Genomic DNA, 27,945 nt, shown 5'->3' on the forward strand with positions numbered 1-27,945 from the left:
GGATCCTGCTGTAATTAGCAGTATGCTGACACACGGCAGTTACTGTCTCAAAGAAGTTGCCATGACAAAAAGATCTGACACGTATTTTTAGACAACACTTTAGGGTAAATCAACAGCCAGGTACTTTCCAGATGCACAGGATACCGCTGTTTCCCTAGTGAAAATGAAAGTCTTAACAGTATAAAAAGACATTTATACTGCTCATCTTCATACTTTTTGTGTAAGATCATTAGTAATGCACAGCATGAAAAATGGGATTCCAATGCATTACTTCTTTTGCTCCCAAGCATGTAGTATTCCAGCTCCAGCCTTCAAATGCACATTTACACAGATTCTTTGTCCCAAATGTGCCTGTGCCCCATTACACTCCCAGCTGTAGTACTGAAACGTGTGCTTCAGAGTGTCTGCCTGGCATTGGCTTCACATCCTTTCAATATGTATATGAAGGAGGCAACAAGAATAGTGCCAGATGGCAATGAGAATGGAAATTATATGACGTACACATGTGATGCAATTTTCTTTTTTTTTTCCTTGTGAATAAAGCATCTTGTGAAAAGAGGAATTAAATCAGTATTTATAACATTCCTTTATAAACATCCCCAAATTCCAGCAGAAGACAAAAGGCATGAATCATATCACAGCAGGCGCTATAGCTAGGGAAGTGGCCTTTATGAAGATTGCTTCCGTAATTTGGGCTCCAGAACGAAAAAGAGCTGCTCTTAGGAGATCTGTAGGAAGTTGATAATGGCTTATTTAATTGTAGTATCACTAATAAAATCTGAGTTTCCATCAAGAACATTTCCTTAGCTAAAAATGCCATGATTCTTCAAGCTTCAAGTTTGATCCTGTTCATTTTGTCTATCAATGTTATAAAGCCAAAAAAACAGATTAGGACATTATAGTTTCCTTTAAAAGGAAACTTTTAGACTGCATCTGCAATCCACACCATACTAGATGATAAACAATAGCCGACTTGGTATGCAGAAATAAAACAATTACTCATAAACCAGCTATCATAAAGCAGGGAAAATTGTACTGTGTCAATTATAGAGGAAATGAGACTATACTTTGCTCTTTATGACTTGATAGCTAAAAATGTCCTGTCAATTGACTCTTATCATTAAAGGCATTGTCCTCTTGCATAATTCTCCATCAGTTTTAGTGTCAGTTTTATACTCTTAACCTAGAACAACATTTGGCCACATTGAACTTGCATTGTATTCCTTTTACCAGAAGAATATCACCACATTCATATTATTCATGGGAAAATTCTGAAATAGAAAGGATATGATCTAAAGCAACTTCTGATGTCAACACTAAAAAGTGTAAGATCCTCTAGATTCCCAGCATTGATGGACACCAACTATCAAATCAAAGGGATCTATAAATACCAGTCACTTTCAGATGTATCTGACTTCAGACATCCATAACTGAAAATAGAAAATACAAATACAATTTAAAATTAAAATTAAAATACAAAGTATTAACCTACCTGTTTTCCCCACTATTAAACAGCAAAAGTTTGTCAAAGATGATAGCAGATCTCAAATCATTCAGCAATGTCCAGCCCTGATTTGTACCTAGATCTTTCCTTCTGAAAGCAGGCAGGGATATTTTGGGAAGCAAATAGTTAGGGGTATTAATGAGCAGGATTCATATTGCTGCACCTAGACATCTGTTAATGCATTCCCTGCTACACCTACAACAGAAGAACACAGGCTCCTCTAAATCACAGGGAGATGTAGGGCACCGATGGCCAACAAATACTCAATGACTAGGTGCAGATAGCACCATGATTATCAAAGTATCCATGACAATGGCTTCGTGCCTTGTTTTGCACAAGTGTTCTGCATGGCCTAGTTTGGAGTTTCCTTACCTTTGTGTCATTCATCTCCAGTGCAGAGGCTGCAGCTGGATCCAGAAGATGTACAGAGGGCACAACAGACGTGTGGATCATAAGGTGAAGAAACTCTTCTTCCTGCACACAGACATTTTGGCACAATCCACCTTGCCCTGTCTAAGGTGCTCAGCAGCTGGGAATCACTTCATAACATTTTCACAGAAGAAGTGCTCAAAGTCAGGGCACAAAGACAAGCAGAATCCAATGAGGAATCCCACGCAGTACCACTACCTTGGTGACTAAGCTTCAGGAAATCCAGAAGGAAGAGAATACAAGGAGATGCTAATGGGAATATATCGCTTCCAGCTTGTTAGGACTGCAGTTGAGCCAAGGGAAGATAAGGATGGAGCATTCCTTTGTGCTTTCCCATCAAAGCAAAGAACGGCAAATAATAGATGACACAGCTTTAAGGGGAAAAAATGGATAAAAGCAGATCTTTCTCAACCGAAGTTTCAAAGTATAGAAGGGCAAAAAATTCCCGGAGCTGTCTACTTGCAAGCACTATCAGGCTGCCTGCAGATGACTCCAGACAATAACAACACCTTCAAGAGGATAGGCAAGATAGGATATTATGATAGCTGCAAAATCAAATATTGCCAGATACCACCATCCAGTCCCCCATAGGACATGGCTGAAATGATAACCAGGGCTCCTTAATAGCAATTTTACAGATTGTGGGACGTTGCATAGCATTCAGGCAAGTTCATCAGCATGAAAAAAATGTGTGAGGGAGGAAGATTTATTGTGCAGAAATGTACATCTCAGCCATGGCTGAAAGCTATGAGTTGTTATTGCTCCCTCGCAAATTGGAGCAAATTTGATCACATTCAACATTGTACATGTTTTCATTAGCAGAGGAAAAATTCTATAGACAGTATTTTGGAAAATGAGACCTTCAAAATACAACCAGAAAATAAAGACTGTCAGCTTTTGCTTGTTGAAGGAATTGTTGATGTTCAGGGGAAAAAAAATTACTTTGGGGAATAATTATTACCTTGATTTCAGTTTTGTTGTCTAGCTGATGGGACTCAGCAACTGAGACAGGCTTGCTTTGACAATGCTGGTAGGGTCACAACACTGAGGATGACAGCTTAGTTTTCTCATTACTTCTTAACATACAGAGGATTGTCTAACTGATGCCATCTCACAAAAGTCAGCAATGAGGAAACCGAAGCTGCAGCTGTCTCTATCAGATGTGTTCCCCAGGGATGTTAAAGCATCTGTTACTTTTCACCTTTCTGAAGTAATTGCAATTGTTTTCTACCTGCAATCTCATCACCCTGCTGAGATATTTCTGCACCATATCTATTACTGAAGGGGAATGCATAATATATCATCAACAAGTAACCGCCCCTTGCTTTGTCTTTCTAAATTCCTTTATCATTACAGGACACATTAATGTATTATAATAGCTATAGTTGTGTCCTAATCTGCATCGATTGTATTCCTTCCGTTCTGTGGAGTGATGATATGGCTGTTGCACAGGAGTTACTGCTAACATCCATGAAATATCACAAAGTCTCTTTTTTTTTTTTTTTTTGCATAGGACCAATAAATCTAAAAATCCCATCTTGCTCACATTTTTTTCCATTGCAAGTTCATATTTAGAGATGAAGAGAATTTTCATTGCATTTTAATAATTTTTTTCTCTTATGCTGCTTAAAAATAGTGCTGCTATTCAACAGCCTGGTGATTTTTCATCAGAAGATTGCTGTGGACTTTTGGGGGGAGCTTTGTGTTGCTGTCTGGAGATGGCAGAGGATAGATGGAGTGTAGCTGCTGCAGAGGCAGGACCACCAACCCCAGGTCAGTACCTGACACCCTATGATTGCATTAGCAAGGTGAGTGAGGCCATCATGTAAAATGCTCTAATTTCTACACAGCTTTCTTTGCTTTACTGCTCTTATATCTGTTTTAAGTGGGGAAGGAAAAAATTGACTTCCACAGCAAGTGACTCTTTATCTCCCTCTTGCTCCCCTAAACTGTTAGTAAGTGGCATAAATGTGCTTTAGACTCCTAATTGCAAATATGAAGTGGAACTCATATTTCTGGCAAGATATGTCTAAATAAATCTTCCTATAATATTTAGGTAAATGAGGGGAGGGGAGGGGCCAGGTTTCCATGGGACTGTGGGGTTTTGCCCATCTGCATGGGGTTTCACTAGTCCATCCCCTGAGGGTGACAACATGGGTACATAGTGACTGTACCTTCCTTCTGTTGTCCCCAAGGAAGAACAGCTTTTCACTGTGGTTAGAGCCCATTGTAGGCTTTCAGCCAAACAATAATCAAGGCACATGGCCTTTGGTTTGTGATCCCTGCAATACCCTACCAATAGCTTAAAGAGTAGAGTTTGAAAAAAACAGCACCAGAGGAACCTCTATCTCCAAGGCTTCCCCTTAACTTTGCTGGAGTTATCTTCAGTGTTTTGACCCATCCTGCATCCTCTTAAAACCTGCTCCTGTTTCTTTCAACAAACGTGGTTACTGAAATGGGTGTAATCAAACGAGACTTTTTGGAACTTTGCTTTCCTGTATGGTAGACAGCGTGACTCTTTAAAATTTGTCATAAATTTCCACCTGTTACTCTGGGATTTCACAGTACCTGATTCTGAAATGGGCTGAATTTTCTACTAGCTTAGAAACAAAATCCACTCTTGAAATTCTGAGAATCGTATCATTCTCTCTCTCATACAGCATTCTCTGGACCCTGTAAGTACATCCAATTCTTCAGTTGTGCTCATTAAAATGGTAATTAGTATAATGGGTTTGTAAGAGTTTTGAGGTTTTTGATTTCACAAAAAAGTATAAAATATTTTATGCTGAGTTCGGCATGAATGAACTGTGAAATTGTATTGGACTTAGACTGAAAAATTGCATTATGATGGAAAATTAAATCAGTCTGTAATCAGTTATTTCAGGATGCTTACTTATTAAAAAAAAAATGTGTTTTGCTACTCTCAGTTAAAGCAGGCTTGAGGCTACATTCATTTCAGCAGCTTTTCAAAGACAGGTAAATAATACCAATCTTACTAAGAAAGAAGAACCAAATGTAGTGCAAATTAGTCAAAATGCTGGTACCAAATTTTCTTCAGAAAATGCAGAATACTGATGTGCTGATTGCAGCTGCAAATAATAGTGTCAGCCTAACAGGCATGCATGAACAACTGTGATTTATACCTACAAGGTCCAAATGCTCCATTTCTCTTACAGTGCATTTAACTGCCTGCTATGGGACACCTAATATTTGTCAGCTGTCTCTTCTGACCAGTCTTTGTGTCCTCATGAGCTTTGTGGCATTCTGATATTGCAACAGAACACTCTATTTCTCACAGTAAATAAAAATATTTCCAAAATTTCAGGTTGGGTCTTGATTGTAACCATTATAAACCAGTGGGGGGCTCTCTAGCAGTTCAATATTTTAAAGACTAAACAAAAGCCACAGTCAGGAAGTAAAAAATACAATGGACAAACTTCAAGTTGTGATATTTCTGAATGAGTGTGTATCCATTTATCTCTTAAAACATTTTCAGGTTTTTTTCATAAAACAAAAGTACTGTATCTAGGGATGTGACAGTCCAGACTTAGGAAGTTCAAAACAAAAGAAGAGGGGGAAAAACAGGGTATTTCAAGTACTCACTGTTTCACATGGCTGGCTTTTCCTGAGATAAACATTATTTACACTTGAATACACTATGTGATATTGTAAATCTATTTCATGAATCTATTTGAATCATTGAAGACATTTAGTGATGTCTTCACTAATGTCTTTCTGTTTTAAAAATAACAGAAACGTTCAGTTTTGAAAGAGGAACTTTTCCTCTGTTTTTCTGGAGAATGCACACAAGTGCAAGCTCAAAATGCCATTCTTTTAAAGGGTTCTCTTCTCAAGACAGGAAAAACAGAGTTTATTCAAGTTTAAAAAGAAAAGGTGTAAGAAGGTATAACCATTTCAACAGACTGGATTGCCAATGCTGAAATGTGTGTGGATGGAGCAGGACACACAGAAAGTGAAACCAGTGAAAAACAATAGTTAAGCTATGGACACTGGCTGGTTTCATGGAGAGCAGCTAGATCTGCTGGTTGACAGCACGGTTTTTTTGGTTTCCAGCTCTTTTTCATACTTTCAAGCTTCATTCACCTGACCCATCTGCAAACAGGTGGAAACAATTATGAAAGGGACTCCAGCTGCTTCTCTGAGGTGTCACTCCTGGGGAATAAGACATGGGAAAAACACCAGGTATTCCCAGGCCTCAGGCATGCCAGGGAGACAAGAGCTCCCAAGGCCATCACATGGCCTCGGCCAAAGAGAAGTGGTCAAAGTAGATGGGATGTAGAAAGTTGGGCAGAAGACGCATCAAAGGAGTGCATGGAGTAGCAGGGAGCTCGGAGTGGCAAAGAGAAAAACCATCACATTATCAATGAGAACCTCCAACTCTGAAGGAAAGAAAAAAGACCTTGAGGAGTCAGACAGTACTTTTTCTGTTTGCCAAATTCATTTTGCATTAAGTTCCTAAGTGCTTTATTAGTAGTTCTTTTTCACATTAATCTGTTTTAGCAGCCATGGGCATGCCATACAAATACGGTCAGGGAGAGTAGACAGCATAGTCATGAACAAGAGGTTCACTGCCTGTAAGGCACATTGTTACCATCAACTCTGTTATGCAAAACCACTTGATAACTGGTTTTCAGTTTCCCCACCACAAACCTCATTTTTAAAGTAGACAGAAGGCAAAACTTGCTGCCCACAGTGGCAATGAGGCTCAGCACGTTTTGATCAGGTTCAGAAAGACACTTGTAAAGTTATCTGAAAAATACTTGTACCTTCTTATGGAAAAAACCAAACACTCCCAGGCCCATGCAGAAAAATCAAAGTTTCTGCAGGGTTTTATGCAAAGTCATCCATTTATACAGCTGAACAATTCAGGCCAAGACAGCCTGTTAGTAACTCTACACGTTATAGCCCAAAGTGCGCATCTTCATGCAACCTTATTTGAGCAGCTCCTAATTTATACAGCCTTTGCCTTGCACATACCATGTTATGCTCCCAGTTTTTGTATTCTTCTATCAGCAATGAAGTTCTACTAAAATAAGTATGACCATATCAAGTAGACAAAAATCCACCTAGTTCAATTCCCTTCTCTGACAGTGGTAAATAACAGATGGTCATGAAACAGATTAAAGAACAAGCACATTATGTTGACTGTTCTCAGGATACCTTTCCTGCTTCCAGGAATCATGAGTTCAGCAACTTCTTGAACCAGGAAATTCATCAGTTATGGTTGGGTTACTGGGTTTAACAGGTTCATGAAGGACCTGTTTAAGGTGCTTAAACTGAGTCTTCACACTTATTATTCATTTGGCTAAACTGAATACCTCCCCCTCATGAGTGACCCAATTTCCAAAGGAATGGAGCTGCTTTATTATTTATTTTCCCTGTGGGAGCAGTAAATAGCATTCACTACTATTCTAGAAGAAATTCACTTATCGTGATGCCTAAAGCTGGATTTAAGTGCCATATTATCTTCAGCAATATTACTCCATCTTCCTGTATAAGAAATCTTGCAAGGAACTTGTCTGAAAACAGTACCTGACATATCTGCTTCAAGCATTGTGATAATCTTAAAGAACCCAGGGAATTTCCTGCTGCTGTTCTATGATACCTAGGGGGCATCAGGAAACCTACTGTCCCCACAACTATTTTACAACAAAAAGAGTGTAATGGGGATAGATACCCAGTGATGTCTTTGTACATAAATTCACAGCAGAATTGTTCCAGGGAAGGAATTATTGCATTTAAAGTAACAGGACACATCAAACATCACTTTGCAGATCTTTCTGAACAGATCTGGGTAGACGTTTGGAAAATTAGAGAAATGGTGTATTTGGGTATTTTCTGATGGATAGGAATAAGAACTAATAATTGTGTCCCCTGCTGCTTTGAATGTCAAGAACCATTTCAGTGATCAACTGGTGAAGGAAAAATGACATTACCACCTAAACCACAGCAAGGCAGAGTGGTTCTGCTTCCTCTGAAGCCTTTCACAGGTTCCCCTTGTGAGAACAGGGATTTTTACCCCTGAGATTCTAAAACAGGAAAGAGCACATGAAACCCCTGTCTGGGGTACAGGCACAGTCTCACTCACTGCAGTTCAAACCCCTTCAAGTGACAAAGTCTTTGTCTTGTGATGGGCTGCTCAGGCTCAAGCCTGACACACAGTCCCCTGGCAGAATAGCAGCAAATCTCTCACTGGCATTGAAAGTTGAGAACAGCTTGTCATCTGTCACCACCTTTCTGACGGTACTCAGCTTAAATACTTGTATCCTAAACACACTGCATTCTGCTTTGTATCCTAAACACGGTCCATTCTGCTTACTGGTCTTGGGTAAGCTCCCCAAAAACACTGCTGCTTCTCTTGAGGGTTATGGTAGATGATAAGCCCTTATCTCTGTAAAGGGGATGCAGCTGGCCAGTCTCAACAACTTACTAGGAATGAAAAGCACTTTTATTTATCAAACTGGAAAAGCATGTTGCTTTAGCAAACTTTTAAGAACAGCTAAAATGTAACAGCCTCTTGCAATAGAAAAGCAGGTGACTCAGATGCAGCCACGATAGCTCTGGCTCAGCTGCAGCAACTCCAGCCCTGCCTCAGCTGCTTACTTTCAGTTCCTCATTCTAAGGAATTGTTTACATAAAATAAATAAAAATTAAAAAAAAAAAAGAAACCTTCTGTTTCAAATTAAAAGATTCTTCTAGGCAGAAGGATGGCTTTGTCCACTTCTGCAAATGACTGAAGTGAAATACAGACCAAAGAGACAATCACTTTGCTGATTCATGGTAACCAGGAGTATCTCCAGCGTGCTGCTGCTGATTATCCCACCCAATACACAGCTCTGAAGGGAGGGGACAGAGAGTAGCAGGCAGGAGAGCATTACCAATACCACTAGTTATTTTTAAAAGCAGATTTGCAACGTAAGACTGAGTCGCTAAACTGGAGTTGTAAAAGCAGCTCATCAGAAATTCTGTATTAAGCAATATAGTCAGACAAACACAACTTACATCACCTATCTACAGTGAAGGGCTATCATATGTCTAGTACATAAATGTGATTGAAAGCAAAACAGGAAGGAAACAAAAAATCCACCTCACACAGGACCAAGCAGCTGCATAAAATAAATTTAAAATCCTCAAGTAGCCTGAAAGTCAGTCATGGCAGATCTAATAGTTTCTTGTAGCTTTGTTTTTGACTAGATGAAACCACAAGACGCTGTCTGCAAGCTGCACCTGAACCCAAGATGAAGGGAGCTGCTAAATTCTCCTCCACTGAGTCACCTAGACAGAAAAGCCACAAGGGTGAAGGGCTTTCAATGGAGCCTGACATATGAAATAGTCAGAGATGAGCATGGAAAACTTGCAAATACATGAGAGGTAAATAACTGAAAAGCAAAAATACTGAATAAACCACACCATTTGGAAATGGCTGCTGTTATGTGGTGTATGTGATGAGAGGCCAGGAAGAACATCAGTTCTGTTAAGATTATCTTATTCAGAGAAAATAAATATATCCTGATGCCTTACACTTCTGAGGATTCAAACAAGCACAAATTTTCTACACAACACTTAAGAAGAGTAATAAGTGCCATATGGCACAGAGACTAAAGTCAATGTTAGCGCTCATGCTGTGACAGAGGTGTTCAGAACATCACCCCATTTTCAGCAATGCCAAGTCAGTGGGATGTCTTTGTCCATACCTTTCAAGCACCTTCTTCCACACTGAACTCAGTCACATTACTTTAGATATTCTAGAATGCAAAAAGACAAAAATGTGATTATTTTTGATTATCTGTGATGTTCTGCTACCCTGTGGGGCCAGAGGAGACTCAGACCAAATGTTACTCAGTGTGGATAGGGTCAGTCAGAGGAGAGAGCGGTGAAGGTGTGAGCCTCTCTTGTGCTACTTGGGCTGCAGCTCAGAGGCCTCTTGCTGGGGTAGATGCTTTTAACTGTCTAAGCAGTCAGAGATGCCATTGAAAATCAGTGATGATCTGTCTGGTAAAAACAGAGGTGCTTCAAAACCATGTGGTTGGATTTGTTGAACAAATTTCCTTTGTCATGTTTTCTTTCAGCCTCATATTTAAATCTTCATTATTACTCTCTATTGTCAAGGCTTACATTCAAGCTTCAGAACTCAACACAGTTACAATGAAAACAAAACAGTTACATCTAAACCTAGATATGCCTCCGCAGAATTATTCTCTTCTCCTTTCTCCCAGTGGCAATATTTGGAGAACTTCCTTTATGTATCTTTGTTTGCCCTGCTCATGGGCATGATACAGGGTGAGAAGGGTTTCTGCAGAACTGCATTTTGTATAAAACTGACTCTCTGCCAAAAGTGTCCTTCTTTCTTCCCTTTTTAGTTTTGGGGTTTTTTTTAATTTGTGTTAACCATTGTTATCAAGATAGCCTTGAAAACATGAGTCAAATGTAAGTAGAGACAGTACTTCTTAATGTCACTGTAATCCACAAATGATATGTGGGCTAAGGTTTGCAGTAGATTGTTAGTGTGGAAAATTAAAGTCACCTCAATTTTAAAAAGACTGAACTTGTTAGAAGGCAATTAAAATCACGTTTTATATGGTAATACTATTTATTAAAGCCCTACTAATTTTTTGAGCAAAAGATTTCAACAAAGCATTTCTCCAAAATGTCTTTAACTTTATCTGCATCAGAAGAATTTGCTAGAAAAAAAAATGTTTATAGTAGCAGTGATTTTTGTGAACATAATTCCTTGAAGTGCAGGAGGTTTTATTTGAACATTTATATCACTGAAGGTAATGTCTTTGACTAGTGCTGGTGGCATCTCTCAAAAGTCCCTTAGAAACTTCATTGCATGTTGCCCTTCTTCCATGCCCTGACACACAAGCAACACACACACCTCCAAAGATCAGTAACTTGTTTGGGTTTTAAAATTTTTTTATTGGAAACTTAGCAAGTGTTCCCCAAAAGCATGACCTCTACAATAAATACACGTGCTCCTTCAGTTCTTCACACATTGAGGATGTCAGCAAACAAAATACAAACCAGTGCAGAGCTGCAGCCACATGCCTGTGACCTTTGCAAAGTCTGTTCATGGGCATCTCACTCAAATTTGGGCCAATGTGAATACTGGTGATAGGGGAGAGAAGAAGCTAGCTTGCCATGTATTATGTTATTTGGAAATGCTCAGCTTCAAAGGATAAGCATCACACAACCAAGTCTGACCTAAAAAATCCAATCATATCTATTGTTTTTAGTTTCCCTTGCAGGAGGGACTGGGAAACAAAGAGATCCAAGTCTGTTCCAGTGCACCTGCTTGAGTTACCTGTCAGCGCTAGAAGATACTCATGAGCAGGCTTCGAGCTGTTGCACAAAGATAATCAAGTGCTTTAAGGTGACCACACTGCAGCCTTGATTTCAGCACTGGTGAGGCCACAACTTTGCTGGGGCCACTTGGCTCTGCAAACACAAGCCCAAACTCAGACACAGTTATTGGCAGTAGGAAGGACAGAAGCAGAGGACATCTACAGAACACAGATCCAGAGCACCATTCTTTGGCAGTGGGAAGGCTGTTCTGAAGGAACCGTGAGCTAAAACAAGTTTGGCCAGCAACCAGGGCTGTAAGACACTTGTGATCGTAAGTGACATGCTCTTCAGAACAGCTGGATCTGGCAAGAAACATAATGGGGGGCTGGCCAATATCTCTCTGTGGAACAACAGAAAGTTCCCACAGGTTTAAAAATCCCTTCTTCACTGTGCTCAAATAAATGTTAGCAACTGGATGAGTGACCTGAACAGCCCCCCTCACCTAGCAGCCCATTTGCATGTAACCCTCACATGATTGGTTTTGCTTTACCTTGTGATACACAAAATACTGTCACAGGATGACTCAGACTTTGGACCTGGACAGGTTGATGAGAAGGACAATACTATCTACAAGTTGATCTCAGGCCAGAGTAGCACTTTTTTTCAGTCAGTCTGTCTGTGTGTCCCTGTGAGCAAGCCTATATGCCAGACCAAGAAAGAACAAGTAAATGATCAAGGCCACTGAGCTTGTACATTGGGTTCATCCTATACTGAGAGACATGTGACAAGCCAGGGTTGTCCCCAATATTGGGACTGAATGACATGTCATATGGCAGTGAACGAGTTAAAGCATTATTCAAGATCATATGACTCATGTTACAGATCATTTGTCTTCACTTTATCAAGGAACTGAATTTTCATGAAGTTCCTAAACTGCCCTTGCTTTTAGCAAATAGGACTTTTTGCAACATTTGTAATTTAAAAACAGTATTTAAGACTGAAAGGAGGTCCTCTGGGACTCCCCAGGTGGGTGTACCAAGGTCTGAGGAGGATAGTGTATCAGATGCCAGGGTGCGCTCCCTCTTTAGTGTACATTCACGGTGGGTTAGAGGCCATATCTAAACCGCACAACTGCAGATGCACACCTGCATGACCTTTCATGTAGAGCTGCAGCATGTGCCACAGCAGCTGTTCCAAGAGGGACATACACCACAGTGCCTTTCCCCTGACACATGGCATCAGCTATCTCAGACTCAAAGAGAATGGGATGTATGTCTTCCTGGCAGTGAGGAGTTAATGGTTAGCCTTGATGGCATTTAGACTTCTTTTCCAACCTAAAAGATTATATGATTCTATTAACTGGAGACCAGCTGGTGGCTAACAAATGTTGCTTTACACATCCTGACAACCCAAGAGCGCTTGGAATGGAAGCAGCTACAATAAAACCTCTAAACCAAGTCAGCTGAGAGTGGAGCACGCGGCAGCACGGAGGAGAACGCAGCTTCTTCCTTAGCCGGTGTTCGGCCACTTTGGCCCTGGGCGCGTTGATGCCCTGGGCCAGGCTGAGCTCCAGGCCGGGGACACGGTGCTGAACGAGGCCAAAGGCGCCGCTGATAAGGCAGATTCTCGATGTGTAACCAGCCCAAACAAGCCGGCTGGCCCGGTGCGCGCTGAGCGGCGGCGTTTGGCACGATGCTGAAATCGCCAAACTGCTGCTGTGTCCCGATCTGCCGCAGCAACCCCGCATGTCCCCAGCACCGGGACAAACAGCGCGGGGGGTGACACTCAGCACACGGACGCTGCTCCTCCGCTCGGCCGCGGCCCCGCCTGCAATGGCGCCCCGCCCGCCGGCCGAGCGACAGCGGGCCGAGATGGCGGCGCTGGCGTCGTCCTTTGGGCGGCCGCGGCCGGGGGGCGGCCACTGGGCGGCGGGGGACACTCCCCCGCTGAGGGACGCGGCCGCCCTCCGCGTCCCGCCTCCAGCTGTCACGCACCGCCGGCGCTGCGGGGCGGGGGAGGGTGGGCGGCCGGCGGGGACACCGGGCGGGGGCACAGCCGGTGCGCTGGGGGACGGGGGCTGCTGGAGGGAGCGTCCCGTGTAAGGTAGGCGCTGCCAGCGTGCCGGCGGCTGCTCGAACGTGTGTTTCCCTTTCAGCTCGTGAGGGTTTGCTGTTTATTTTCTGACACAGGGTTTGAACCCCACACCCAGAAATGAGGAAGGTTTTGTGCGTGGAGCCCGTCATTTTCATATATCTTTTTGCGACTTCCCTGACGTCCCCGCTGGTGCAACAGTTTATCTACCGGCGGCTGTGGGAGCAGGAGTACAACTCCACTTTCGTGAGCGACAGCAATGTCAGTCACTGCGAGCAGAATAAGAGCAGCCCGACTTATATTAAACAGAAGGTAAGACGGGGGAAGAAGTAACAATTGTAAATAAACTTGCAGCCAGGAGGTGCTGCCTCCGCGTAATCTCCTGTTTTATAATCTTACTTAACCTTTTATAGACAGAAAAGCTGTAGCTTTGCAACCTGCTCTCACTTTACTGTCTCACTGCTCGAGTGTTTCACTGTAGGTAGTGGTAGTGCTTTAAAAGACAAAGATTTGTCTCCAAGAAGATGCTGAGATAAATTCGTATTGTAGCAGGAGTTGAAAATCATCTGAGAGGATTTGGCCCGAATTGTCATTGCGCTGACATTACAGCGGGTACAACTGGAGGCTCCTAGTAGCGACCCATGCATGTGTTTGTGAGCCATCAGTTGCCTTTGGGGCTCCTAGTGTTCTTTGTAACCATGTGAAGTTTAAAAAATGTCCTGTAATTTTGAGGAATAAGATCTACTTTAGAATACACTTATTTCAGAGGAATTACAAGAATGAGGAACCGGGGAGGTGAAAATAAAAAGGGTTGTGTTTTTAAAATGTGAAAAAAAATTTAGCTGATCTTTGGACAGTCAAATATAATTGATGGTTTACCATTCAGAGTACTAGTCTGCCTTGTTGAAATACAAAGAAATAGCAGCATCTCACAGTCAATTTCATTTTTAGCATATTTTCATAATTCAGCATGCTAGATAGTGAATTGTTGGTTAGTACCTCTTCCATTGCACTTCTAATGCAGTTTTAATGCTTCTATTCTGCTAACTGTGAGCTGAGCTGCCAGCAGGAGAGATGGTCCTACTCCATTTTCCTTTCCCTTCTCCCACCATGTATTATTGTATCTTGCAATTCTGCAGTTACAGGTTACGGTTTGGATTTGAGTGGGGCACTGATTCAACAGAAAGCTCATCTCTTGGTTTGAAGAGGTTGCTTTTTGAGTGTTAAGCAGTACATTGCTCTGACACTCTATGGCCACATGATTGCTGTACCTAACACGGGAATAGCAGAGGGAACATATTTCCAGAAGAGATACAACAGAACCATCCTTGTCAACAGCAACTGGCAGTTGGGTTGGATTAAGTGGAGGATTAAACCACTGTAAGGTCAGAAAAGTAGATGACTTGGAATATTAATTACACAGAAGGTGGAGTTACGGAAACAGTCAGCTGGCATTCCCTTATGCTGCTGAAAAGGTGGCACTTGAAAGTTTTTGCTCGCATCCCATATTTGAATTTCTGATGTGCTGCGTATATGCAAGACTGAGCACCTCAGCTTATCTGCCTCATTTGTCATATATAAAAGAAAATTTTTAATGGTACGTGTTTTCTTTGAAGGTGATCAAAGAAATAATTCAGGATTTTTAATGTGGTGTAGGTTCATTGTCATGTGACAGAAGCTAGTCTTAGTAGAAAGAATGTGAAAGTAAAAGGGTTAATAGCATTGTAGTCCATCATGACTTCTGGGCTGACCCATGGAGATAATAACCAATTATTATCTGAGTAATTCTTGTATTTTATTTAGTATTAGCTCCCCATTTGGTGCTATGTCTGGGCATTTTCTCATACAGAACAAGCAGCTCTAAGGAAACCATAAGTTGTGCATACAGTTCTAATTGCAGAGCCCATCAAGAAACCTACATTTCACAAACATTTTTACATTTTGCAACCCCCCCCAAATTCAACCTGACTTTCAAATTGCCGTCACCTATGGTTCTGGATTTAAGTCTTCATATTTCTTTTTGCAAAACACTAAAGCAAAGTCTTATTTTCAGCTGAAGTTTAGATAGCATCTCTGATTGCGGTGGTGGTGAATTCACACATTACAGGTCTTTTGGTTACAAAGTATAATTAACTTGATATTTGAGACAGCAGTTGAGTAATGGCCAACAGAACTTCTTTGTTTCTGTTTCCTGCAAAATTTCCATTTGCTCCATTTCAGTGATCGCCAGTAGGGCATGAGCTTTTGAACAATTACACTCTTGTCTGGGTATCTTGCCTACATTTTTATACCACACTTGTTACCATAGCGTAAGAATTTAAATGCTCAAAACACCCATTAATTTAAGTGGAAACTGGTCTCTGTGCTGAGTAATAATCCTGTGTATGGGCCAGAGAGTAGACCCACTAACTTAAATCCAAGCCCTTTCCCAAGGAAGTGTGAAGTAGGTGTTCTGGATTTTGCAAGACCATCCTAATTGACGTATGTTTATAGATGTTGCTCTTAGGAGTGTTCCCAAGAGGCTCAGTTTGAGATGAACTTTTAGAAGCACATCTCCCTTAATAGTTAATTTAGTGCAAGTCCTTATATTCTGATAATGAAGAAACTTTATACTAATCTAATCTATTTCAAAGAAAAATGTAAACAAAATTTGAAGACAAAAATCACTTGTAGCCTGCAAAAAGGTAGAATATAATTCAAAATGTATAGTCTTTGCAGCAGCTAGATTAATTATTTCTTACAATTTGAAGAAAATTAGTCATTTTATAATAAAGTGAGTTCAAAGGTAATTTGAGTACAAGCTGAAGCATTCTGATCACTGGTTTGGATAATACTTTTTTATTATCTCAGAAAGAGCTATATTATTAATCATTAAACGTAATTATCATCCCATTTACTTATTATCCAATCCATTCCTTTGTTACTAAGTAATATTTCTTTATGAGTCTGTCAGTTTATCATGTCCTGTACATTGTTCAATCTCAGGCATCATGCTTCTCTCTTAATTTAATCTTTATGTAAATTATTGCTTCTTCATTTTCATTCTTTTAATTTTGAAATCAGTGATTTTAAGATCTATTTCTGTCCATTGTAATTTTTCAGAGTAGAGTGAATTTGCAGATTAAAAAACTAGACCTTTCTCTTCAAATATATGTAGTTGTATTGATTATTGGAGTTACATGATTTTAAAGCAGCTGAGGGTTTGACCTGTTGTTTTCTGTATTTGTTTTTGTTGGTTTTATAAAACCATAAAGTAGATAGTTGCATGCCTTTCACTCTACATGGAGTTTTCCTGTACTTCTGTCTTTTAGTCGTCTTGTTAGAAGTCATCAAGTCTTTTATGTCAGCAAGTTTATGGTCATTTGTGGTATCTGGATGTGTAGCCATATTCTTTATGTTGCACAACTTCTTCCAAAAGAAAGACCCGCTAATATTTGCTGGTTTATTCCTTCAGTATGGTTTAGCAATAATATTTGTATTATATGCTTAATGTGGGTTGAGATGATATATAATAATATTTAATTTTATTTTTAAGGCAGTATCATTTGTCTGATGCTCATGTCTTTGAACATGATGGTTCTAGTAAAGAAATGATGTTTGCAACTACATAGAGTTCTCTTTGTCAGCAGCGGAGGAGTTATTAACACTTTCTGTCTCAGTTTGTTCAGTCTTCATGGTTTTGACCCTTCCAGAGTGATAACAGTGCTGGACAGTAGGACACCGTGAATCCTATGGCAGTCAGACACCATAAGGGAAGAGAGTAAAAGACTTTGTAGTGCTGAGAATCTTGAAGGCTTTCCTTGAGGACCTCAGGATCAGTTGAATTTTCCTCTTGCAGTAAAACCTGACATCTTGTAAACAAAGGAAGAGACTGAACTAGAAAGTCATTGTCTTTGCCTGTAAATATAAACATGAATTTATAAAGCATTCAGCAGCTTTTAAAATTGCCCAGAATACATTCCTGTAAGTTCTAGAGTTTTTTCAATTTTATGGATGCTACTCGGTCAGGATTATGTTAGCTACGGACGAATACGTGGAACATAGATCAATACAGGCTGAGAATGGTGTGGGCCAACTTACACAGGTGTACCTGCTACTGATTTAAGAGTGCAGCCCCTGCCCAAGTCAGTGTTATGCCTCAGAAAACTTCATGGAAACTTTCAGTGTGACTTTATTCTCTGCACCTAAAGTTTAACTTAGAGAGTATAAAGGGTTTGTGCAAATAAAGTTAATTCCTTTTCTCCAGCTGCTCTTCTGTCTGATGAGATGGTTTTCTTTGAAAGGGCTGTGGTGGCTGCTATCTGTCAAGTCTGCATCTATGCCTTAAAAGCAAGATCTCAATTAGCTTGCTGAGTATCCTTTAGCAGCTGCATTCATAACAAGATCTCTTTTTTTTATTAACCTTCCTTTAGTTTGTTTTTTTCTGCAGCCATTCATGTTCTGTTAAATGGTTGTTTTTCAGCTACATTTGATTTTTATACTTCTCTTAAAAAGAATTATGAAATTTTCCCCATAATGGGTGTTTACAGTTTATTGTTACAGTGTTAGCTGCTGTTCATGTGACACCTGCTGTAGCATATGTATAGAGACATCACTGACTTGGACAGTTTCTGAACCCAGAGCTTTACAGTGTTTGCAAAATTAATTAATTCACATATCTATGAGTCAGTATAATATTTAATGCTGTATTTCACATTTGTAGTTGTTATTATTGTTAGTAGTAGTAGTAGTAACATGGTACACTGGGATGTTGGAGCAAATCCTGATCTGTTTACTTGCATAATTTGCTCTACTCCATGACTAGTTCCTCATGACCACTCAGTAGAATTATTTGTGAGGAAAAATGTGAATAGGGAGCATGAGGTGTGTTCCTCAATCAAACACTGGTTTACTACTTGTTTCTGAGTAGTATTAAAATAGCCCAGTGTCCTACTCCCTGTATTGAAGGAGTACCAGCTCTTGTAAATGCATATTGAAAAGAATTATTCCCTCGTCTCCATTGAAACTTCTCTGTTAACAGTACTAGTAAGACTGTGTCTTAAGAACTAATTTCTGGTTTAAAATGTAACAAGGGATATTTGAGGAATATTGAAGATCAAATTACAAAAGCAGGAGTCTGAATATGCAATTCCTTTGTATTAGTGATTACTGTAATATAATGCATTCTTATATAGTAATGCACTATATTTTATTATACCATAATATGTCATATAATCTTATAAAATTACATTGTATTTGGTTTAATAATAGTATATTTTATAATCTATAAACACATACTGTGCTATTCATCATATTGCACCTAATAATTATGTAAATAATATTGTTACAGATTCCCCCCCCCCAATGTATTACAGTATTTACAATTATTTTTATTTTCTCTTTGCAGGAAGTTCAAGAAAAAGCCTCTGTTTTTAATATGCAGTTGGACTTAACTGGGGCAATTCCCAGCCTTATAGTTGCCTTTGTCATTGTAGCTAATGGGGATCGCCAGGGACACAAAAGGTCTTTAGTTTTACCATCAGTGGGAGCATTGATTGCTGATATTAGCCTCACTGCAATATCATATTTTTCCTTGTCACTCTCTGTCCTATTTGCAGTTGCATTTGTTACTGGACTGTTTGGGAGTATAGCAACTTTCCTTGGAGGAGGCTTTGCTTTTATAGCAGATGGTTGTCATGATGAGAACCAGAAAACAACACGAATAGCTGTAGTGGATTTGATTTTTGGAATTGTATCGGGATTGGCAGGACTCTCATCTGGCTACTTTCTAAGAGGAATAGGCTTTACATGGACATTTGTGACAGCATCTCTGCTTCATGTCATTAATATCATCTATATTATATTTTTTCTGGAAGATACCATAGGTGTATCTGAATTCCAGCACAAGGTACCAGTATCCTATAAAGAACTTCTTAGGGAGACATTTTCTGGAGTGTACATGCTCTTTAAAACTGCCCCTTATAAAAAGAGAATTTTAATAATTGTGTTACTTTTTGCATTTATGACTTATATGTTTACTATGCTTGGTGGGAGTTCGCTTTTTACACTGTATGAACTGGATGAGCCACTCTGCTGGAATGAAGTATACATTGGATATGGAGCAGCTGCATTCACTTCTGTCTCTCTGACCAGTTTTTTAGGAGTTTACTTATTTTCTAAATGTCTCAAAGACATTTATATTGTCTTTATTGGGATATTTTCTTACATTGGAGGAATGATCATGGCTGCCTTTGCCAAAACTACCCTGCTCATGTTTTTAGGTAAGTTCAGAATCAGTTTTTCCATGGTCAACAATATATATGACAATACTGCTGTATTATCTGTAATGACTGCTGTTGTTGAATATTGGACGTACTATCTTGAAAGGGTCATAGAGAGGTAAAATATGCATGGTTGATCAGACTGATTTGATTAAAAGATGAAGTGTGTGGAGAGAACAGAATGAATTGCTTATGATTTGGTTTCAGTGCCATACAAATATATTTTATTAATTTCTCTGTGCATGGATAATTGTGTCTCAGTGCACTTCTAGTTCTTTCCTGTTGCCTTTTATTATCTGAGGGACTAAGCACTCAAAAGTGCATGACTAATTCATTTGCAATGTATTTGTAAAATCCTGGATTTTAATTACTTCAATATCTCATGACTGCTTTACAGTGAGAGTGCCATCTTTGTTCTGCTTTATGCCTATTCCTGTTCTCCGATCCATGCTGTCAAAAGTGGTTCTCACTGGTGAACAGGGTGAGTAGCATTTGGTTTTAAACAGTAAAATAATATGGTGTTTCAGAACAGAGATGCACCAAGATTACCTTTAAACTAACAGATCTGTATTGGTATTTTAAGACTGCATTTCTTTCAAGTTCCATATTAATTGACCCTTTGTCTTGATATTAATGGCTTTTGATTCTGAATTTAATATAAACAACATTGTGTTAAAAACCACTGTAAGTTTCTACCATCAAAGGAGATACTGTTCTTAAAATAAAGACCATGGGGAACTTAAAGCAGAAGAATGATCAAGATTTGTACAAATGTGATTTCACAAGGGCTTCTACATTCACAAGATTTTGACATGCAGAGAAAGATATATTTTGTTATTTAGTCAGTGTCACACAAATTTAGAAAGGTAAGCAGTAGGTGGTCAACCTTCAAAGCACTTGAAAACAATTAGACTTGGATCTTCAGCTATGGAGGAACCCATCTTCATGGGTGCCTGTGGCTTCTTAAACATGTCCCAAAAAATGTAACACATTACTTCTCAAAGTCCTGTCGTTATGGAACACAGGAAAAAACGCATATCAGGCCTCAAAATGTGGTTCTAATATCCCATATTTTGCTTTTGGGGAGCATATATTTTCTAGATTTTGGGAAACATATGCTTTCTACAAACATTCCCCCAAGTCGTTTGGTTTTATTTTTTAGAAGACTAATCTTTGTATACTAAACAAAAGCTCTCTTTGTACTAGCTGTGCTAACATAGACCTCTGGTTTTGCAGTTTCTTGGCATTCTTCAGGGCTTTGGGTACTTGAGTAGTTTGATGCAGGAATTAGGTTGCCTCATCATCCTTTTCTGCTTACGTACAGTGATCTTGTTTGTGGTCCCGTGATTATGAATACAGCTTGGAAAAAAGGGGTTAACAAGACACTGATGGGATAGACTGCCACCCCATAGGGTGGTTCAGTCCAAAAAATGTTCTTTCTTTCTTTTCAAAAATGAGAGGGACATGGTTAGATGCTGAACCAGCAGTCTTCATTGGGTCAGTCTTTTCAGCATACAGGAGCGAAGATTAGAGAAGGAAGAAACAATAAGGGAAGAGTGAGAATAAAGAAGAAAATTGGAAGGGATAAAGGATGGAAGTGTGTAGAACATGGTTAACGAGGATAAACAGGTTGAATTTCATGTGATAAGCAGATTCAAGAAAGTAGGAATGGTGACAGAATAGTAGCAAAGAAAAAGTTTCCATCAGCAAAATGTTTTGGTTTTTTTCATTAAAAAGAACAAGCATTTTGTAGGAGTTTCCACAGAAGACATTTCCATAGCAAAGTATGATACTCTGATGCTTTTTACGTGTATACTTGCAAAAATACTGTTGATAGATCTTTCAAAACATGTTTAAAAATGTCAGTATTTTGAAGAGGCTTTATTTTGTTTTGTTTGTAATTCACCCATTTATTTTTGGCAGGTGCTGTGTTTGCTTGTATTGCCTGTTTAGAAGTTGTGACCGGCAGTGTTTCAATTTCAGTTTTTAATATTCTGTATGCAACTACTGTTGCATGGTTTTCAGGCTTTAGCTTCCTCCTATCGGCAGGTCTTTGTCTAATTCCACTGACTGTCCTGTGGTAAGTACAGATCAGGAGGGTGCTTCTGACTGCTTTTGCCAGTAATTTCTGTTCTGACATGAGTTGAAGCTGAATGGTTTAGTGTGGTAATTCTCAGACTTTACTATTTTCTAGTGTGTTGTAGAAGCTCCAGTTTCACACTTTTTCTCTGATCCAGCTACATTCCCTCGGCCTTATGCTGTGAACTTCCCCCAAAGTGAAGTCTACTGTGAATATACCGCTTGTGGGACACACCATAGTCTTGCCCACATGTGTGTGCCTTCCCTTGGTTTGAGACCTTTACGTGGTCTTTTTTACAGGAAAGCCTTTCACAAAGAACAAAAGTAACAGATCTCTTAAAATGCATGAGCTTAATTTTGCAATCTGAGCTCTTCTAGATGCTAATTAGGGTTACAAACATGACCAATCATGCCGTGAATTTAATGGAAAGCTCTCTGTCCTGGTCTTTGGTCATACCTTGTGACCCAGTGCCATTAAAATCTGTAAAAGATTTTAAGGCCCAAAAGAATAAACCTGTAGACGTGTTTAAAAAATAGACCTCTATAGCAGTTGTGTCTAATTGTATCTGGTGACCACCTAGTAATACTGACAGTGAAATACCATTATTCACGAGTACTCATAAAAGCAAAGGTCACTTTATGTTATTTCCAATATAAATTACTTCTTTTTAGGATGCTGAAACAAAACTCTAAGTGACAGAAGGATCATTTTTCATTAGATAGATTTATATTCAGGGGGAGGGGGGGAAAGGTGTATTCCTTAAGAGGGTGGCACACTTGCTAGAGACTTGTATAGTTTTTCCTAATACTTAGACTTCACCTCAGTCACCTTTTATCTCTACATCAGCTGCACTTTAAGATTTAAATAGGCAGTGATAATGCTGTAGCTTTAGAACATTTCACATAATTTCAAGTCTGTACCTGCTTCACTACAGATATTTACCATCAATCAGTCCATCTTGCCATCAGGACTGTAGTCCATTATCACCATAGATTTTTGGAAGTTATTTTTCTTCATCTTCTATCATTATAGTGTTCCAGGACTCTTTATATAATCTTTCTCTGAACCTTTCTTTTAAGAGTGTCATGAAATGTTGCTGTTTGAGAGCAAAAAGGGTAGTTGTTCCAGTCTGTAATGGATGTGGTAGTTGAGTACTTTGGTCAAAGACAGAGTAATGATATTGTCTGACTTCTGTAATGAGTACAAGTTGTGTCAATGCTTTTGTTTACTAAGATACATCAAGAGCTTTGTGCCACAGAAGATGGCTGTACAGAGCTATCCAGTACGTTTGTTTGTTGGTGCTGAATCAGAATGCTGTAAGTAACTATCTCAACTAAAGATATCTGTCTTATCTTTGTCTTACAGCTGGCTTCTGTGCACAAGCTGGAATGGGGAGGACTTGGCTCTGCTGGTACCTGAAGAAGTATCCAGCATAGAGAGTGCTGATAGTTGAACAAAGGATCCACGTACCTGGGATTTCTAATCTCACATGCAGTGGCAGAGACCATTATGTCATACAGAGACCATAGAGATAACACAACACAATCTCCAAGTGGCCCTGCAGCAATAAGCACTAAATTGGTAGCACTCTATACCCAGTCTTTCAGCACTTGACTAAAGCTAGCTCTTAACTATGCAAATAGGCAGGCAGTTGAGATTGTAATGCTGCTTTCAGCATGAAGAAAAAAATTAGGTAGGGTGATACTCCTTCCACTTACCCTTTCTCAAGTTTGAGAATGTTAGGTATGGATTGTGATACATCTTGTATCATTCTAAATGGGGTGACAGAGATAAGTTATTAACTCAGAGGGTGCTGGCAATTCTGCTGAAGCCATTGGAGCTTGTGCCAGATGAGGATGTGGTCCACTGTGTACATCTTTAAAGTCCTGTCTTAATGATGGAGCCCCCAAACCTTTCTAAAATTACTAAAAAAGTATTTTTTTCAGAAAGCAACCAACCTGGAGGCAGTATTTAACATCTGCTGTAAGCAGACTTACTGCTCTGCAGCTAGCAGAGAGTGTTTGTGTAAGTATAATGTATGATGTGTGGACCTTGCCTGTGATTTAGTTCTTAAAATGGATTTTTACACAGAACTTTCAGGAAATTTCCAGCTTGCAGAGTGTGAAGTTCAGCCTGTGCCTACATTTTGCAGAGGCTATATTGCACATTTATAATTTTCCATATATTAGGGACTGTGTACAGACATATCTGTTTTTTGTCCCAGAGATATTTCTTATTTTCTAGTTAAGTTGGTACTTGGTTTAAATGTTTCTTTTAGTGAAAGGCTGTAATAGCATTTCTTATCAGTGGATCTTTATTTTCTTCACAACCCTGAAACGAGGTGACCAAATTTGAATCATGAATCTAATCATCTTGCAACAAATACAGCATAATTATATGAGCACTTGAAGAACATTTCTCATCTTCAGAGCACTTTACAAATGCTATTAAGAACATCCTTCCATAATAGATATTCTCTTTCCTCTTGAATAGGGAGAGAAATTAACAGAGAGGACAAGTGACATGCCCAAGGTCACAGTGCAAACTGGTGAGACTGCCAAACCTAGGAATCAGTTTCAGCTTTGACTCCTCACCTTTTCCCTTGAGATCTTTAAGCAGAAATTATTCTGAGTACTAGCTTCTGGAGTGCACAGTGGAAGTGAAAATATAACACCATGTTAGAGACCACTCCCATATGTTGATTTTTTTAAGAGTTCGACAGCCAATACTGTTCTGATCTCTGAAAGTTGTGTGTGACTTGTCCCCCAAAACAGATTAGACAGAGAAGTCAAAATCATGGAAAGTGGCTGACATTTAGAGAAGAAAACCTCTAGGAAAGCAACTACGATGTGGGAACTCACTTGCACACAGCATAGGATAAAAATGCACAGACATAGTATGTGCTGTATAACTGATGACCTGCTTACAGCCACTGATACCCATCACATGCACAGAGAACTCCTGCAGAACTTTTCAGTGGTACTCCACCAAGAAATAGTAGTACCGCATCATGATGATACTGTTGTAGATCCTTCATAATTGAACAGCTGCATCATTTACAAGTTATATATTGTGCTCACTGAGGTTTGAAAGAGGGTTCAAATAAGGTAAAGGAGAGCTTACACTATTCAGGAGACCACTGCCTGCTCATCACAGGTGAAAACAGTACTATTTATCCAGGGCAGGGGGAACAAGTATTTACACAGCTAACAGCTATAGCCAGCTCTTACACTTCTGTCCTGAACTACGGAGGCTGATGTTAGCAATTAAAGATCATTAGCTTTTCCTCGGTAGTTTAGAAACAAGCCAGAAAATAAAACTGCTTAACTCTCCTCCTTTGAAGTGCCCAAGTTGCTGCCAACTTGTGGGCCGAGTTCTACAAGTGGGTCCAGAACATAATGAGTACTTGTAGAGAGATTAAGAAAACACTGATGTAAAGGATTTCAGCACAAAGATTACATTGTCTTCCTCCCCTCTTCATTATGCAGTTATGTAAGGCTTTATGAAATTAACTATTTCACAGAAAACTGCCGGGGGAAAAAAAAGGCAAATGAAGAAGGGGCGTGTGCCTTCACTTCCTCTTCTTTGGTGCACACCTCCGGTAGCACTGAGAAGGCAGCAACAAAGCAAGCCAGTTCCATAGTGGTGGTGTGTTGGTCCAACTGAGAACAAGCACGTACGCTCCAGGAATGGCTTTGTTATGGTTTGCTTTTACTGTACAAAGTACGTGCTGTTTGCAAAGTATTTCTGGTAGATGCAGCATTTAGAACTGGCTGTAAATTTAGGTCAAACCACCAAGGATATGAACGGTGTTAAAATGCCCAGCCTGGTGCAGGCTGAGGAACCCAAGTACTAATATGCTTCAGATTAATAAATCAAAATCTCAGTTTATAATAATTGCTTTATTTGTGTATAATGCAAATGATTTTGATATAAATTAATAATGAAGGGGTTTTTTTTTTAACTCTGTTGCATTTGTAGTTCTTGCACTTTTTAAAATTTTGACAAATGGCCAATGGCATGACTGGTAGGAGAATGTGTAAACAGAAGAAGCAGCACTATGGTATCATCTATTTTTTGTGACCATAACAAACAAACAGCAGAGCAGGAAGATGTGCTTTTACCTCCCTCTTGTGCCTGGGGAGAGGAAAAAAATGCTGCTGAGAACATCAGTACCAAGAGAAGGCAGGGAACTGCAGAGCAGGGACAGCATGCCATGTGGAAGAAGTCAGGGTGGGGGCCTCTGTTGCACCTGCCAGAGCAGTGGATCTGGAAGCGTTTTCTTTCCTGTGCTCTGTCAGAGTCTGTCCCAGCTCCACTGCCAAGGCGTGGCACGCCTCTCGGGGTTGCTACGTGCAGTATCTGCTTTACAGAATGAGGCTTATATGAAATGGGGAGAATGGGCTGGGGCAGAAAGCCCAGTCCCCAGCCCAACCCCCTGCAGCACTGTCTGAGCATAACCCTTCCTCTTTATCTCAAAAGCTCTTTGCCTCAGTCCTGTTTGACTCCCAGTACTTTTATTAACAGCATAAATTCTTGTACAGGCCTCTTACATATACTATTTGCTTCCCAGCCTGGCTAAACCCCTAAGATTAGCTTCCTTACATACATAATGAACAATGCACCTTCCTGCCTCTGAACATGGCTTGATCTCACCCAGGATTATTACAAAGTATACTAATTGTTAAACAAAACAAAACCACCTAGAAATTACATGCAGCCTCCTAGTCTGCATCTGGTTCTTCACTGCACTAATGAGAAACTCTACTGTAATTACTCGTCTTAATGTAGTTTTGCTCAGATGCAATAGCATCCATCTTCCAACACTAGGAAAGGCCAACCAGCTCAATACACTGAAGTAGGGAGCTGTGAAATACCAGTAATTGTACAACTATTGGCTCCCTGTTTCCTGGAACAGTGCTGGTAGGAAGGCAGACCTTAAAATCCTCCTGAAAATCCATGCCCACACCATAAATTGTCCCAGACCTGGCAAGGTAATCCCTCAGACTTTCTGGCCTAAGCCTTGAACAGTACAGTCTTATCAGCCCACAAAGGGACCAGGACAGCTATGGACAACAAAAATGGGAGTAGATCTATGCTTGCATGTTCAATTCATTGGTCCTATGTTTAACCTCCCTAAGGTAAAATAAACTCCAAACGAAATTGCTTGTACTGCATAGCAGAAGCCTCTAATCTCTGCAAGTCTCAAGTGAAAAACAATTTTAGAAGCTTCGCTTCTTAAATGAAACAAGTTTAAATATAAAACCAAATAAAACCACCAATAAAGTGTCTCCTACTGTAATCTTAATGTTTCTAATTTGCTGCAATGTTTTGCACATAAAAGCACTATAAACTTTACAGGACAAAAGCTAGAAGCTTTCGCCCACATAGATAGGGAATTTGTAGCAGCTATAAGCCCACGGAAAAGCACAAGAGATATTTGCAATAGTGAACAGAGGTTTATAGCAACATTTTTGCTAAAATTATCAACAACAGAACACCAAGAGCACTTAGAAATTTAACTAAGTCATTAAAACTTGCTGAATAAAGAGTTCCAGTCTTAGAAATATTGTTTCAAGCTCCCCACATATGCCAAAAGATAACATTTTTTGAACTGCAGACTTTTTTTCTAATATGCCACATACTAGCTGCCTTGCAGGATTTATATATGACATATGCACATGTATGACATTAAAAATAATTGTTACAACCTGAATTTAATAAATAAAGAAAACTTCAGCAGACAAAAACCCTCTCAGTGGTCTGCTCCTTTAAAAGATGTATTTAAGTATCGATCTCTCATTCTCCCTTAATTAAGACTTGATTTCTGTAAACATACAAAAAATTTATTTGTACCACTTCATGTTCTTACTGCAGCAGCTTTATTAGGCACTTTCATAATTAGGCACTGCATTCTTTCTTATTACTAAAATACCTAGACCTAGGAGTGCTCTTTTGGACTATGTTCACAAATTAGATTTTAAAACATCTCTTTAAACTCCAAGTGGAATTTGCTTCTACTTTCAGAAACCAGAACATCCTCTCATGGACACACATGAAAAGATCTATACTTTTAACTCTGTTCTTACAGCAATACTTCCAATTCTACACAAAGGCTTAACAGCTCCCTCATAAACAACTGTCAAGAATGGGATAAAACGTATGTAGCAGGATTACATTGGCAGTGCAGATGTTAAAGGTCTTTAAAGATATTGCAATAAAAAGGAATGACACTGTTTGTGTCATGGGTAAGAGATGCTTGATTAATGATTAAA

General features: G+C 39.6%; 1 protein-coding gene across 4 annotated transcripts; it reads left to right on the forward strand.

The window, feature by feature from the left end:
- The first annotated feature begins 13,257 nt into the window (after window positions 1–13,257).
- Window positions 13,258–27,568, forward strand: SLC46A3 (solute carrier family 46 member 3). Of its 4 annotated transcripts, none has more exons than XM_032677986.1 (6): window positions 13,258–13,342; window positions 13,429–13,642; window positions 18,717–19,590; window positions 19,988–20,071; window positions 21,514–21,670; window positions 23,036–27,568. In XM_032677986.1, exons 2-6 carry the CDS (start codon window positions 13,451–13,453, stop codon window positions 23,121–23,123), a joined length of 1,395 nt encoding a protein of 464 aa, XP_032533877.1. In that variant the 5' UTR covers window positions 13,258–13,342; window positions 13,429–13,450; the 3' UTR covers window positions 23,124–27,568. The 4 variants fall into 4 exon arrangements, with proteins under 4 accessions (XP_032533877.1, XP_032533879.1, XP_032533878.1 ...); XM_032677987.1 differs by having other exon boundaries at window positions 13,261–13,337; XM_032677988.1 differs by lacking the exon at window positions 21,514–21,670.
- Window positions 27,569–27,945: the final 377 nt, after the last annotated feature.

This window comes from Chiroxiphia lanceolata, chromosome 2, assembly GCF_009829145.1.
Source record: "Chiroxiphia lanceolata isolate bChiLan1 chromosome 2, bChiLan1.pri, whole genome shotgun sequence".
NCBI classification, from domain to species: Eukaryota; Metazoa; Chordata; class Aves; order Passeriformes; family Pipridae; genus Chiroxiphia; species Chiroxiphia lanceolata.